Source organism: Castor canadensis, chromosome 17 (assembly GCF_047511655.1).
Source record: "Castor canadensis chromosome 17, mCasCan1.hap1v2, whole genome shotgun sequence".
Classification (NCBI taxonomy): Eukaryota; Metazoa; Chordata; class Mammalia; order Rodentia; family Castoridae; genus Castor; species Castor canadensis.
The window spans coordinates 40,406,338-40,421,012 of NC_133402.1; the positions used below are offsets into that span (position 1 = coordinate 40,406,338).

Consider the following 14,675-nt stretch of genomic DNA (forward strand, 5'->3'; position numbering starts at 1 on the left):
TTGCCTTATATGTCACATTCTTTGGGAAAATGTGGTGACCTGAAAAACGCCTAGGGAACTGCTCTAAGATAACAGCACAAAAGAGTTAGGAAGCACATAGCATCCCATTCTGCAAATTCATCCTTGACAGTGAGGTATAGCTTGCTGTGAGCCCATCCGCACCCTTTCTATCATAGCACCCACCACCACAGACAGAGGGAACACAGCCTGTGTTTGCTAGGAAGCAGTGGAGACAGGTCAGCGTGCAGAGTGGGCACCGAGAGATAGGGCGCCTCAGCACAAAAGAAGTGGAGGCACTCTGGGTGCCAGGGGGGCTGGGGTGTCACCAAGACACCCATGCCCAGTGAACTCTCACTTCCTTTCCCTGTCCAGGGATCCCCTGGCCTTCACTGGAGCCCCCAGGTCTGGAGATGAGAACCATGGGTATGTGTGTTGGGGGAAACAACTCTCAACAGTGTTTTACCCTCTGGGTGCCCCAAACCCAGCTGTGCTTCTCCTGGAGACTCTGGACCATGCTCCTACCAAGTTACCCAGGTTACTGTCCCAGCTTCAGGCTGGGCCTTTTGGTCAGTAAGCTGAGCCTGGGGGTCCCTCAGTGTGACCACTCTCCCTACCTGGTATGAAGGCAGCAGCTCCACTTACCCTCATGCCCTCAAATCGTGACAGGGCCCTCAGGGGTCGGAGTGCACGCAATGTCCGCAGTGATTTGATGGGGCCCATCTCGGCAAAGCCCAGGGTGTTGGCCACCAGGCTGACCAGGGACACCTATGGAAGAAAGCAGAGGTTGAAGGATGGGGATAGCTCTAGAGACAGATGGCAGAGCTCTTGCTCACTTCAGACAGGCTGGATGATCATCATAGGACTATTACGCACCAGGCTAGTCTTCCTGGAGTCAGAGCCAGGAGTGTCTTGGTCTCTCACCTTTCTGGGAGTCTGCTCTGTGCACTTCACATGGTGCTCTGTGATAGCCCCACTAACATGATGCTGGAGTGCACCATCCCCATTCCACACACAAGAACACTGAGTTCCAAAGCCACCCTGTCAGGGCTTCTTGTCCCTCATGCTTTTCTTTAAACCAAATTCTTGGGCTTCCTCCCCCAGAGAAGGCTCTTTTGAAGAAGAAACCCTGGGTTGCACATGAGCAGTAGGTAGTCCTGGGGCCCCTCCCCAATGCTGGCCTCTGAAATATTCCATCTTCAAGGAGGAACACACAGGTAGGACATGGCAGTGATGGTGCCTTCATTCTCTGCTCCTTCTGCCCCAGAATTCATCTCCTTGAAGCTCCATGGGCTTCTCTGCCTTATTTCCCATGGGCCTGGGATTGCAGGCTGGAAATGGCTTCCTGCCTGATGACCCTACAGTCAATGAACTCCATCATGGTACACAGGGCACCCGGGGGGCGGGGGGCTGTAGACAGGGCCCTACGTCCCAGATTTCTCCCCAGATTTGGAAGCACCAAGTAGCAGAGGGCTGGCTGAAGGGCTTGGAGGAGGAGGATCCCCAGTACTACGTCCACCCATCCCTCAAGGGTGCCAGCCTGTGGGTCTCCATTCCCAGAAAGGCAGAAAGGCATCTCAGGGGACCTCCTCTAGTGGGCGGGACCTCCAGAGCACCAAATCTAGCCAGGCTGCCAGCCCTGCTCCTGACCAGCCACCCTTGTCATCTCTTTTCTTTGCAAAGCTCACCCACCTGTTTTACTCCTAGTCTCCCCATCTCAGTGAATAGTGACCCCATCCTTCCAGCTGTCCAGGACACAGACTTGGCATCATTCCTGCCTCTTCTGTCTCTGACACCCTATGTCTAACCCATCAGGATTTCCTGTTGGCTCTGCCTCCAAAATACATCAGACATCTAAAAATTTCTTACTACATCTACTGCCATCCTCCTGACCAGGCAACATCATCTCTGCTTGGGTTAATGCCAGAGTCTCCTAACCCTTCTCCCTACTTCATCCTGTGCCCTCTCTCTGCCTCTACACTGACCCTTTAAGAACAAGCCAGTGCATGCTACTCTTTTGTTTAAAGCCCTCCAATGCCTCCCCATTGCATTCTCAATAGAACCCCATGGCTTTGTTACATAACCCACCCCTCTCCAGGTCATCTGATACCCTCTCCTGCCTTCCCTTTGTTCTAGCCATTTTGGACTGCTTGCAGTTCCTTAACTCTGCCAGGAATGCTCCAGCCATAGGGCCTTTGCACTGCTATTCCAATGACTGCCTGGAATGTTCTGCCTGGCTAACCACAACTTCCCTCAGATCTGCTCAGATGTCACCTTAGGAGGCCCACCCTGGTCAGTGTATTTAAAGTTGTGGCCTGCGCCTCCCCTCCACCCTGCCCATTGGGTCATAGAACTCTTAATCCCCTTCCCTTCCCTTGCTCCTTTTTCTCCTTGATACATATCACTTTTAACATAACAAAATTGGCTTCTTTCTTGAGTTTATTGTTTGTCTTCACCTTTCCCATGTGGCAGAAGTTTCTGTCCATTTTGATCCCTGAGGTCCCCAGCACCTACCAGAGTACTTGCACCTAATGGATGCATTTATTGAGAAAACTGCACCTTCTCCAGACTCTGAGCCCTGAGACCACCTTTCCCAGGCAGCACAGTCAGTGTCAGGAAAGTTGGACTCCAGTGCCATTTCTCCTGCCCTACCGTGGGTGAAGCCCGTCTCTGCTGTGACCCAGTTGCTTCCACAGGCTTGTTCTCTTCCCTACATGGGTTCCCTCTCCCTGCCCTGGGCTCCCCAGGTAGCAGGTAGTTGGCAGTGCCTTCCCCAGAAGTCTTGGCAGATGCCCTTGGACTGCCCTGGAGACCCAACTCTCCTAGAAACTGTAGGAACAGTGGGCCAGGCAGCCCAGGCCCTGCTTTGGTCTCTCAATAGGGAGGCCTCAGGGTCCTCTCCTTCACTTGGGAAGGCTCTGAAGGCTGGGTCAGCCTACTCCCACCACTCTAGCCCCCCTCATCCTAGTCTTAACATCCTCACTACTTGAAGTAAGAGAGAGATGTTGGTCTGGAGGCCCAAGGACTGGAGTCTGTGTTTCTGCATATTTTCCTGCTTGCAGAGCCTCCCCTGCCAAACCATCATGGTTTGCCTCCTGCCTGGGTTTGTGGCCTAGGTCTACCTGTGTCTAAGCCAACAGGGAAGGTCCAATGGCTCCTGGCTGCCCAAGCCTAACCAAGTCTAACCAAGCCTACAGGGGGCTAACCCCTCCTTCGGCCTCTGAGTAGGATGTGGGGATTGAGCACAGGCCTAAGCCTCTTCTATAACTGAAAGATTGCTCCAGCTGATAAGAATATCCCAATGGTAGAAGCCACTGGCAAACTTGCACCTTCTAGAAAGTCATTCCATTCTGCAGATCTTGATCCTTGCTCTGTCCTGCAGGATCCTCTGCAGGGATGCACATGCCTGGGCCTCCTGCCTCTGCCCTAGTGAGAGATTGGGTGTTGCTCACAACCTGAGCCCTGTTTTCTCCTCTGGCAACCATCCTACTCAGAGCTGCTCAAGACCCCTGTGAAGCCTGCAGTCCTGGAGCCAGGGAGCCTTGGGGCTGGAGCTTTCCACCTCATCTACCAACTGGGTGCTCAGAAGACATGACAGCCTGGACACACCCAGGCAGACCAGGTCTCCCATCTGCCCACTTGCCCAGGCAGCCACTGTAGCCAGTGTTCATGCTCCCTCTCTTCATAGGTGACCCACATCCTTCTTCCCAGTCGTTCCTTCTACTTGAGCCTGCCCAGGATCCCTTCTCCAACCTTTTCCTTAGATGCCCCCGGTGTGAGCCAAGAGGGCCTGCAACACTTTGCAGTTCACCATGGGGTGGGCGGCCCCAAGAGGATGCTTCCTGTTCCTCCCTGGCTCACACCACTACATTGACTGCTCTCAGACTATCTCTCCCAGAAGCAAGAGCCCAGATCTTCCCCTCCTTCTACTCCAATTCAGGGATTCTGATGGCAGGACCCAGGACTCCTGCTTCTCTTCTTCCAGACTGGGGCCCTAAGGTCAGGACCTGGGTCTTAGACTCCTGGCTTCCTTTGCCCTCTGCCTGCCCACAGTACAGATGAGTGCCTCCACTTCCACCTGCTGGCTTCAGCCCTCATCCAGCAATGGGTCTCCATGGTGTGCTCCCTTGGCACCCACACTCACGTCCACAATGAGGAAGTCCAGCCAGCACCAGGCGTTGGTGAAGTACTTCTTGAAGCCATAGGCCACCCACTTGAGCAGCATCTCCAGCACAAAGACATAGGTGAACATCTTGTCAGCATACTCCAGTAGGACCTTGATGGTCTTCCGCTCTTCCAGGTAGATGTCCTCAAAGGCCTGGGGGCAAAGCGACAGGTGGATACAGTGTCTGACCAGACAGGAGGCCTGTTTCTAACAATAGTTGCTGCCAGGAGTGGGGAGAGCAGAGGCAAAGACTAGATCAGACTTCCAGGTGTGGTGTACACCATGGGTGGGGCAGGAAATGGTTCTCCCTGGTAAGGTGGACAGCAAGGCAGAGTGCCTGTTAAGAATGCCCCTTCCTAATGGATTAAGAAAATGTGGTATCTATACACAATGGAATTTTATGCATCCATGAAGAAGAACGAAATGTTATCATTCGCTGGTAAATGGATGGAATTGGAGAACATCATTCTGAGTGAGGTTAGCCTGGCTCAAAAGACCAAAAATCGTATGTTCTCCCTCATATGTGGACATTAGATCAAGGGCAAACACAACAAGGGGATTGGACTATGAGCACATGATAAAAGCGAGAGCACACAAGGGAGGGGTGAGGATAGGTAAGACACCTAAAAAACTAGCTAGCATTTGTTGCCCTTAACGCAGAGAAACTAAAGCAGATACCTTAAAGCAACTGAGGCCAATAGGAAAAGGGGACCAGGAACTAGAGAAAAGGTTAGATCAAAAAGAATTAACCTAGAAGGTAACACCCACGCACAGGAAATCAATGTGAGTCAATGCCCTGTATAGCTATCCTTATCTCAACCAGCAAAACCCCTTGTTCCTTCCTATTATTGCTTATACTCTCTCTACAACAAAATTAGAGATAAGGGCAAAATAGTTTCTGCTGGGTATTGAGTGGGGGGAGCGGGAGGGGGTGGAGTGGGTGGTAAGGGAGGGGGTGGGGGCAGGGGGGAGAAATGAACCAAGCCTTGTATGCACATATGAATAATAAAAGAAAAATGAAAAAAAAAAAAAGAATGCCCCTTCCTTTGGGGGTAGGGGGCAGAGGGAGAAATGGCCCAAACAATGTATGCACATGTGAATGAATGAATTAAAAAAAAAAAAAGAATGCTCCTTTCTGTAATTAAGGAACAGGGTCACTTCTAGGCTATAGAATCTTTAAGATTAACCTTTCTGAAACTTGCCCATTTCCCATTTTAACACAGAGGGAGGGTGTGCAGGCTTAGCTCACTGCTTTCTGCTGGACACATATAAAACCATTTTTGACAGCTGGGTGCAGTGGTGTATTCCCCACCATAATCTCAGCTATGGGAGCCAGAGGTAGGAGGATTGTGGTCTGAGGCTGGCCTGGGCAAAAGTGGGGGACCTATCCAAAAACCAAACTAACAGTAAAAATGATGGGATGGCTCAAGTGGTAGAACAAGCATGAGGCCATGAGTCATGAGTTCAAACCCCAGTAATGTTCCCCCCTGCCAAAAGAAAACAAATCCCAAACTGTTTTTGTTTTGTTTTCATTCTATTTACTTTATACAGTTACATAGTTTTCATAGGAAGTAAGATTAGCTTCTAATTATAATTACAATTATTTCCCTTTACAATGAGTGTATTTTAAACAGGCCAGTGAGAGGTGGTCTAAAGCAGAATTTTAAGCAAATGATGGTAAAAGTGGCCTTAGTTCTGAGATGTAGGGAGCACAAGTCTACATGTAGTCAAACCTTCTCTTCAGAAGCTAGGAATCAAAGATGTAGCTCAGCAGCAGAGGACCTGCCTGGCATGCATGAGGCTCTGGGTTCCAAAAGTTTCTAAGATGCTAAAAGACACTGCAAGTCTTTCCCTACTTCTTCATCCCTGCCACAAACAAGATCCAAGCCAACAGGAACAGTCCAATGGCTCCTGGCTGCCCTCTTCCACCTCCACCTTCCGATTTGTGCCACTACTGCACAGCTCCTTCTCCATCCAGTGTGCCTGGAGGCTCCCCGCCCAGGCAACTGAACACATCACCAAGGGCCCTGTGGAGTGGCCTCCTACTGTCACCCCCCTCCCCCCCTTGGCCTTCATGTGACTTAAGGGCCTCTGTGAGCTACAAGGTCAGTGCTGCTAGTGGTGGTGGCTGGGGATGCACAGTTAAGGCTTGCAGAGAGCTAACTGGGTCAGTACGGAAGGCACAATGGTATAACTCAGTTCCAAATGGACTTTGGGAACTATTCCAAAAAGTAGATCTTTTTTCTGACATAAAAATATGTGCTTCTTATAAAAGTTAAGTAATATAGAAATTATCAAAATTGGCATTTCCAATTTCATGACACTAAAGTCACCACTACTAACATTTAGGTGAGTTCTTTTTTGACACTATTTATATATCTGTGTGCATATGCATGTGTGCACATACACAAATACACAATTTCATAAGATATACTAAATATTTGCTTTGAAAAACCAATTTCCATCAAAGATTCTATTGTGAACACTTATTCACTCAATAGTGTAAATATATACAATAATACCTGTCAGTCTTTTAAAAAGCTTCCTGGTACTTTGACATTTGCACATGCTACTATTTACTTAGATAATAACCCTCTTCACTGTACGTGTCATTCATTTCCAATTTACCTCTAACAGGAAGAACAGAGACTGAACAACGTGCCTCACTATCTGTTGAGGATACTTGTCTAGAATTCAGGTGCCAGGTCAAAGGTGGGTTTTGGTACAGAATGGGAACGGGCCCTCAGAACAGGAGGCTGATTTATACACCATCCACAGAGCGAGAACGTGGCTCTTTCCCTACTGTTCCCCCAACACTGATGGTTTTCTCCTTTTTCACTTTTCCCAGCCTAATGAATGAAAATTATATTTTTTTTATATTTTATTATTAGTGATGCTGACATTTTTTTTTGAGGGGTGGGGGAGTGAGACAGGGCTCTCTATATAGCCCAGGATGGCCTTAAACTCAAGAACCTGCCTTGGCCTCCTGAGTGCTGGGGTTCCACGTGTGCACCACTACATCTGGCCTGACATTTTTGACTTGGGTGTCTGCAGTGTGAACTACCTGTTCATACCCTTTGCCTACTTTTGAGGGCAATTCTATTTGGGTATAGTAACTCTTTGTTTGATACACTTTATCATAATTTGTTGTGTACTTCTAAATCTTGTTTACTTTTGTTTACCACATCTCATTATCATTTATTATTATACCATTGAATAGTTATATCATTTGTTATAATTTTCTTTTAGTAAAATCTTTGGTGTCATGTTGAGAAAGCCCTTGCCTATCCCAAGGCTAGAAAAGAGAATCCTTTTCTTTTCCTCTTCTTTTTAAGCTTTGTGGTTACATTTTATTATATTATACTTTTAAAATATCTAATATATTTTCATTAAGAGTAAATATGTTTTTATGAATGGCTGGTTAACGGTCCCAATATTTTCTGAAATAATCCACTCATGAGAAGTCAATTTCATCAGCTTTCCCTATGTTTTGCACTTGTTGTTTCTGCAGTGCTGGGGATGGAACCCAAAGCTATACCCTCTTCTCTGGTTCTGGTGCTGTCTGTTCCTGAATTAATGTCACATGAGTCTCCCTGGACCTTTTTTGTAATTTTCAAGATAAACATCAGCAAGGTTTTGTCAAATTCACTGGAAAGTGTAGACAATGCATTGCAATTGCGTGGAATCTATTAGGTGCCTTAGGAACTGATATGGAGTCTACCTACCTGAGACCAGAGCATGTCCTCTATTTGTTTTTTGTTTTTTTTTTTTAATACTTCTTGTCAAAGTTTTATATTTTTTCATGTACCTCTCTTCTATTTATTCCATTGTTTTATATTTACAGTGCCTGGCAGGTAAGCAATATTTGAGAACTATTATTTGTGACTAAATTGTTTGGCTATTAGTATAAAACAATACCAACAATGCTTTGTATACTTTTATAACTGGCCACATAATGTTTTGAATAGGCTTTAAAATTTTTATAGGCAATGTTACCCACAAATAGTGATACATCTGTGTTATTTTAATTCTTTCTCTCTGCAATGTTAGGAATCAAACCCAGGACCTCAAACATGTTAAGTAAAGTGCTCTATCACCAGTCCCAATTTTTATTTTTATTTATTTATTTATTGGTGCTACTGGGGTTTGAACTTAGGGCCTCACGTTTGTTAGGCTTGCTCGGCAGGCACTGTACCACTTGGGCCCCTCCACCAGCCCTGTTTTGTATTTTCTTTTCCCTCCTGAGATAGGGTCTCGTGAACCAGGAGGCTGGCTTCAAAACCGAAATTCTCCCAATCTCTGCCTCTTGAGTACCTAGGATTACAGATGTGAGCCACCAGTACCCTGCCCAATTCTGATTATTGTAAATTCTTGCTTTTACATTTAACTGATTGCACTAGCTTTCATTCTTCCATTTTCCCAATTTTTACACCTTGTATTTAATTTTCTTGATTAGTTGCACTGGCTGGTCCTTAAAGATTACTATGAAATAATGAGCAATGGCTAAAATGTAGTTAAATGGCCCTTTTCATATTCCTAACGTTAATGAAAATGTTTCAAGTGTTTTACTATTAATGATAATAGAAATGAACTTGAGAGTTTTTCGCTAAATGAAGAAAATACATCTTATTTCTATTTTTGCCAGAGTTTTAAACAGATTCTTTGAGATAATCATGTGGTTTTTAAAAAAATTTTATTCCTATAAGTAGATTTTTTAATATGACGCCGTTCTGACATTTTAGAATATACTTAACTATGATATATTTAAACTTTTAAATATATTATTGGATTCTATTTGCACATATTTTAAAAAATGTTTTTGCATCACTATTCATAAGTATGAAGTAGGTCTATTATTTTCCTTTTGAAGTTTAACAATCAGCATTACTTAGCTTTTATAGATGCCATTTATAGACTTTCCTTTTACTCATACACTAGAATATTTTAAATAGAACTAGAATTATTTACTTCCTAGAGGGTGTGAAAGAACCACCTATGGAGATATGGGAAATTAGATTGGCTAGCGGTTTATCTATTTGATTATTTTAATTTTTTCAAGAAATCAGTTTTGGAATTATATATCAATGTACTACCTATTTTCTAATTAATGTACGTTTTAATTTTGTTAATTACTTCCTTTGATTTCCTTAAGATTATTTTGTGGTTCTGTTTCTAATTTCTTGAATTAAATAATTTCCATTCTTTTTGTTTGATGATAAAGTGTTTATGAATTGTCCTCTCTGTACGCCTTTACCTGCATTCCATGTGCAGTATCCTCAGCAGGCTAGAGTCCATTTTTCCCCCACCTCTATTTTTCTTATTTTTATAGCTCTCAGATAGATAGAATTTGTTGAATCATCATTTTTTTTCAATACTACAGTTTGAACTGAGGGCCTCACTCTTGCTAGGCAGGTGCTCTACCACTTGAGCCATGTCCCCAGCCCTGAATCATAATCTTTAATTTATAGCACACTGCTATCATTTGTCCATGAATGGCCTCTTTGATTGATTAATTGATTGATTTACTCATTCACTGAACATCCATGAAGGTACCACTAATCTACTTTCCATATGATCCAAGGTCTGTTGGTCTGTTAAAAAATTACTTTTACATTTTCAGTGTTTGTTTTTAATCTTTCTTGAGTGTGTGTGTGTGTGTGTGTGTGTGTGTGTGTGTGTGGTACTGGGGAATTGAATACAGGGTCTGCATATGCTAGGCAAACACTGTATCACTGAGTTACATCTTCAGCCCCTATTTTTGATATTTCTAACAGTTTTCTTATCTGTAAAACTGGCTTAATAGTGGTACCTATCTGTTCAGGCTATAGTGAGAATTAAATGAATTAATACTTACACTTAAAATAGTACCTGATCATAATACCATTTAAGTGTTCATTATTATTCTATTATTAGGTTAGATCAAAGTTATTAACTCTACATATTTTATGGCCTTTCATTGTCTTGTTCTAATTGATTTATCAAAAGCTAATAAAGTTATGACCGTATCTCCTAGTACTATTGCACTGCTGTTGTTTTTCTTCTGTTTTTTTTTTTCAGTGCTTTTTGCTTTACATATTTAAGTGCTATGAAATACCAAGCAATATTTTCATTGTAGGTTGGTCCTTTATTGTCTTATCTCAAGCTTTTTACCTTGAACTCAACATTGTTTAGTATTAACAAGCAGATAGAAAAACACCCTGACTTTTGTGGTCATGTCTGCCTTGGCCTGATACAGGCTGAGCATTGCTAATCTTTTGGAGTACTGATATGACACTCGAAGTTTCAGCTTTGGAGCACTTTGGATTTTGGATTGGAATGCTCAACTGGTAAAGTCTATGCAAATATTCCTAAACCCCTGAACCTCCAAGATCCAAAACATTTCTGATCTCAAACATTTTGAATAAAGTATATTCAACCTGTATAACACCTCATCTTTAATATTTCTGAGTCACCTTATTTCAGTTTGTCATTTAAGAGCACATAGCTGATTAAAAAAAAAAATCCAGTTAGAGTCTTTGTCTTTTAAAGGATGAATTTTATCCAGTTATATTTATTATTAAAACATGTTTGGTCTTGCCTCTGCCATTTTGTGTTCTGTTTTCTGATTTTACGCATCCTTTTTGCTTCTTTTCCTTCGCCTTTTGTCATAAGATCTGCTTTCCTTAAAAAAATTTTTTTCCTCTGTTATTTGGAAGGAATATCGTTTGCTTTCTGTTAAAACAAGTTTACAACTTTAAATAACACACTCAGACTTCTTTTTCCCAGTATATCATCAACATGTTTTTTTAACAACAGAGCTTAGCTGTGTACCATGATTAGATTCACCAGACGCTCGCCAAAACTCCTCCTCACTTATGCCAGGCGGAGCTTTTCCTGCATAGCCCAGACTAAATGGCTCTGCCTGCCCTTGTTTGTGGCTGTTTAGAAACAAAACTTGTTAACATATTGTCAAATCATCCTTCTCTGAAACCTACAGAGACTTGGCTCTGGCTGCCAATGGTGAAACAGCAGGCAAGCTGCAAGCCATGGCTCCAGGCCTACTCTGAAACAAGGGAGGGCAGTGTGGGGAGGGAGGGAGGCCCAGAGGCTTAGAAGTCACAGCTATGGTACCCCCCATGAGCCTCCCCACAGGAGGAGGCAGCATAGACTGGAGGCATATTGCTTTGGATCCAGGTGTCCTTTCTCCCACCCTGTGGGGAACAACTGTGGTCCAAAGTGCTCATCTGTAGCATTCCCCAGCAACATGGGGTGCTTGTTTCCCAATTATTCTGCCTTCTTAATCACCCCTCTACCTGCTTGCCAGCACCTTCCAGAATCCTTTCCGGGACTATCCCATCTCTTCCTATCCATCTGATCTCTCAGAGCAGGTGCTTGAAAGCCAGGTGAGGCATCTCTGGAGGGCCTCACTTCTCCTCTCTGTCCTCCACAGTGAAGCCCCACTTGCCTCCTCCAAGGAGTCCTCCATAATTCCCTTTGATCTCCCTGAGTCCTCCATCCCATTCTCATTCAACTCTCTTGTGCTGATCTTTGACATCTTAAACCTGCTGAATGTATTTTTCCCAAATAGAATGGGAGCCCCTGAGGTCAAAACTGGGGGGTCTCCTCCTCCTTTTGCTCTATGGTTCCCGAGTAGTGGGACTTTGGGGGAGTTGCTTAATATTTCCATAATGGGTTGTTGTAGGGATGGAATATGACAATATATGAGCTGCATGGTCCAACTTGCAGCCCACAGAAGACACAGAGCTGCCCCTGCACTATTAATCATAACTCCATCCTAATGGTTTCATAGAATACTTGATGTTATATGCAGGTGGGTGTGTCTTCAGAGCTCCAGCATGGGAAGCTGATGAACTGGGACAAACTATTTGCCTTTCATGGAACAAGGAAGAGGGCTAGACACATGGCCTACGTATGTACTTCTTGCTCTAGCCTCCAGACAGGTTGTGGGGTTGGAGCTCGTGAGCTGCACTCTGTTCCAGGGGCCTGGGGAACATTTTCAGCAGAAGCTCTGCCCCAGTTTCTGACCTGGCTTCCCAGTTGGAGACCTTCCTTCCCTGCCCTCCTCCTCTCCTCCTGCAGCCCACCCTGTCCCAACCCTGCCTTCCCAGGAGGGTACCAGGGCGCCACTGCTCAGCAGGATCATGAAGATGATGAAGCTCTCGAACCAGCTGTGTTCCACGATTTGGTAGCAGGTCTTGCGCAGTCGCCACCAGACCTTCCCTGGGGCCTGTGTGGTGTCCACTGTGCAGCAGGGACAGCGCCGGACACAGCCTAAAGGGGACAGAGCTGTTCAGACCCAGCTCAGGGCCTGTGAACACCCACGTCTGATGGCAGAAGTCTGGGGAGTTGAGTGAATGATGAGGGAAAGAGGTTGCAATGGCAGAATAGTGAACAAAGCAGCATGGTAGGGGGTCGCTGTGTAGGGAGGACCATGGGCACTTCCTGCAGGGCACTCTATAGAGAACAGAGATGGACTAGGCAACCAGTGAGTGGGTGAACAAGCCTGGTAGGTCTGGGAAGGGGCAAGGCTAGGATTGGCATGGATTCCAGCTTGTTCTCTGCTCATCTGGGAAGCCCTACCCCTGAGGAAATGTCCAGCAACTCCTGGGCCTCTTCTGTCTTTGCGGTCTCTGGGCTTTGGGAAAGACAGACCCCTCAGTGACAGGACCCGCTGTGATACCATGTGAGGGAAAAACGCAAATTACCCCAGCTGCCCTCAGATACACCACCAATTCATAAAAGTTGCAGGTGTCCCTCACCAACATGGCCACCTTAAGCATTTGTGGAGGGCTTACAGAGTGCAGGACCTGGTGGTTCAGGGGTGAACTGGCAAGTCCCTGCTGCAGTGGGTGTAGTCACACTTCCACATACAAACAGCACGGCCAGTCCTCCGTGCTGCTGTGTCATAGCTGCCCAGTCCCATACCATTGGTGGACTTGCTATGACCGGGTCACAGACAGATGGAGCAGCCCCCAGGGCCACAGAGAAATGGGGAGGGAGGGCAGGTTACAGATCTGGTAGGCTGTGACATGGCCTAGGCCCTAGGGAGCTGCTGGCCCTCTTGTTCACCCCCACCACACACACACACTGGGTGGAACAGAGGGCTGCTCAGGGCAGTACCTTCAGTGAAGCAGTCCTCTGGATCCTTGATGTCCTCACCGAGGTCAGGGATCTGCTCCAAGAGGTCAGCAGTATTGGTCATGTCAGCTGTGCTGCCCTCAGAGTAACTGTCCTCTGGGGTCTGTGGGTAGGGGGAGGGCAGGAGTGTGGGCTTAGAAGTGGGCTCCATCTTTGAGCCCAGATAATCCCCCAGTGTATCTCCCAAGAATCTGAGGTTGGGTCAGATGGGCAGGCACCTGCCACAGAGCCACTAGGGCTTCCAAGTCTGATTGTCTGCTGGATTGTGATGTGGGAGTGTGGAGGGCTCTGAAAGAACACTGGGATGGAGAATGTATCTAGTTGGGAAGAAGATGGACATGGAGGGGGGTGTGTGGCGGCAACAGGGACACACACCCAGAACAGTCAGACCAGGATGCAGGCACACATAGCAGCAAGTCAGACATGCAGACAGAGAAGAGGCCAGCAATACAGCCTATGCTTCCCATCCAATTCATACAGGTGCTGATTGAGGTGCAGAGCCTGGGGTAAGACTAAGAAGGTTCTAGAACCTTCTCTTCCTGGCCATGAAGGGGTTTGCTGCCCAGACCTTGACACCTTGATTTTGGGAGGTCATAGGGTGGTGTGTGTACTTGGGTGTGCCCTCATAAGTATGTGTGTCACTTGTAGGTGTGGGTAAAACTGTTGGAGCTCACACATCTCCCTCTTGTAGGCCCAGAACCCGTTCCTGCAATGTAAACTCTGGCAGCTTAGCTTGGCATACTGGGGATTGAACTCAAGGCCTTGTGCTGGCTAGCCAAGTGCTCTACCACTTGAGCCACACTGCCAGTTCTTTTGCTTTTAGTTTGTGTTTCACATAGGGTCTTGCTTTTTCCCAGGGCCACTTTGGACCACGATACTCTTAGACCACCACCATGACTAGCTTATTTTTGAGATACAGTCTCACTAACTTTTTGTCTGGGCTGGTCTTAATCAGCCATCCTCCTCTCTCTGCCTCATGAGTAGCTAGGATTACAGGCATGAGTCACTGTGCCAGCCCCAGAAAACTCTTTAGTCAATGAGCTGCCATGTTGGGAAATGCCTCAGCAGTTACCACCCAATCCCAGGGTAGCTCCGGAAGAACTACTAGTCAGCCATTGACTGACTAACACAGGCCTACAAAAGATCAGCCTTGAGTTGGGATGACACCATGGTGCAACTCATGCTCTGCAGCTCTGCACAGGCCCAGGCCAAAGCCGACTCCAGCCAATGTGGCTTTGTGCAGCTTCTTTCCCTTGTCTGCTTCTCTTCCTTCCTATGGGCTTCTCCCAAGAACGTCTTCAAAGACTCATTTGTACAGTAATCCTATCTCTGCTTCTAGGGACACCGACCTAAAGATAGGTATGGAGGAGAAGGA

General features: G+C 46.0%; 1 protein-coding gene across 4 annotated transcripts in view; it reads right to left on the reverse strand.

The window, feature by feature from the left end:
* The window catches only part of Scn5a (sodium voltage-gated channel alpha subunit 5), a 96,640-nt gene that overhangs the window by 13,226 nt on the left and 68,739 nt on the right, over positions 1-14,675 (reverse strand). For all 4 annotated transcript variants that reach the window (XM_074059837.1, XM_074059835.1, XM_074059838.1 and 1 more), the window contains 4 exons: positions 13,283-13,403; positions 12,279-12,433; positions 4,142-4,315; positions 643-765 (listed from right to left, as the gene is read on the reverse strand). In XM_074059837.1, coding sequence (XP_073915938.1) covers positions 643-765; positions 4,142-4,315; positions 12,279-12,433; positions 13,283-13,403 — 573 coding nt within the window. The remainder of the gene's footprint in view (positions 1-642; positions 766-4,141; positions 4,316-12,278; positions 12,434-13,282; positions 13,404-14,675) is intronic.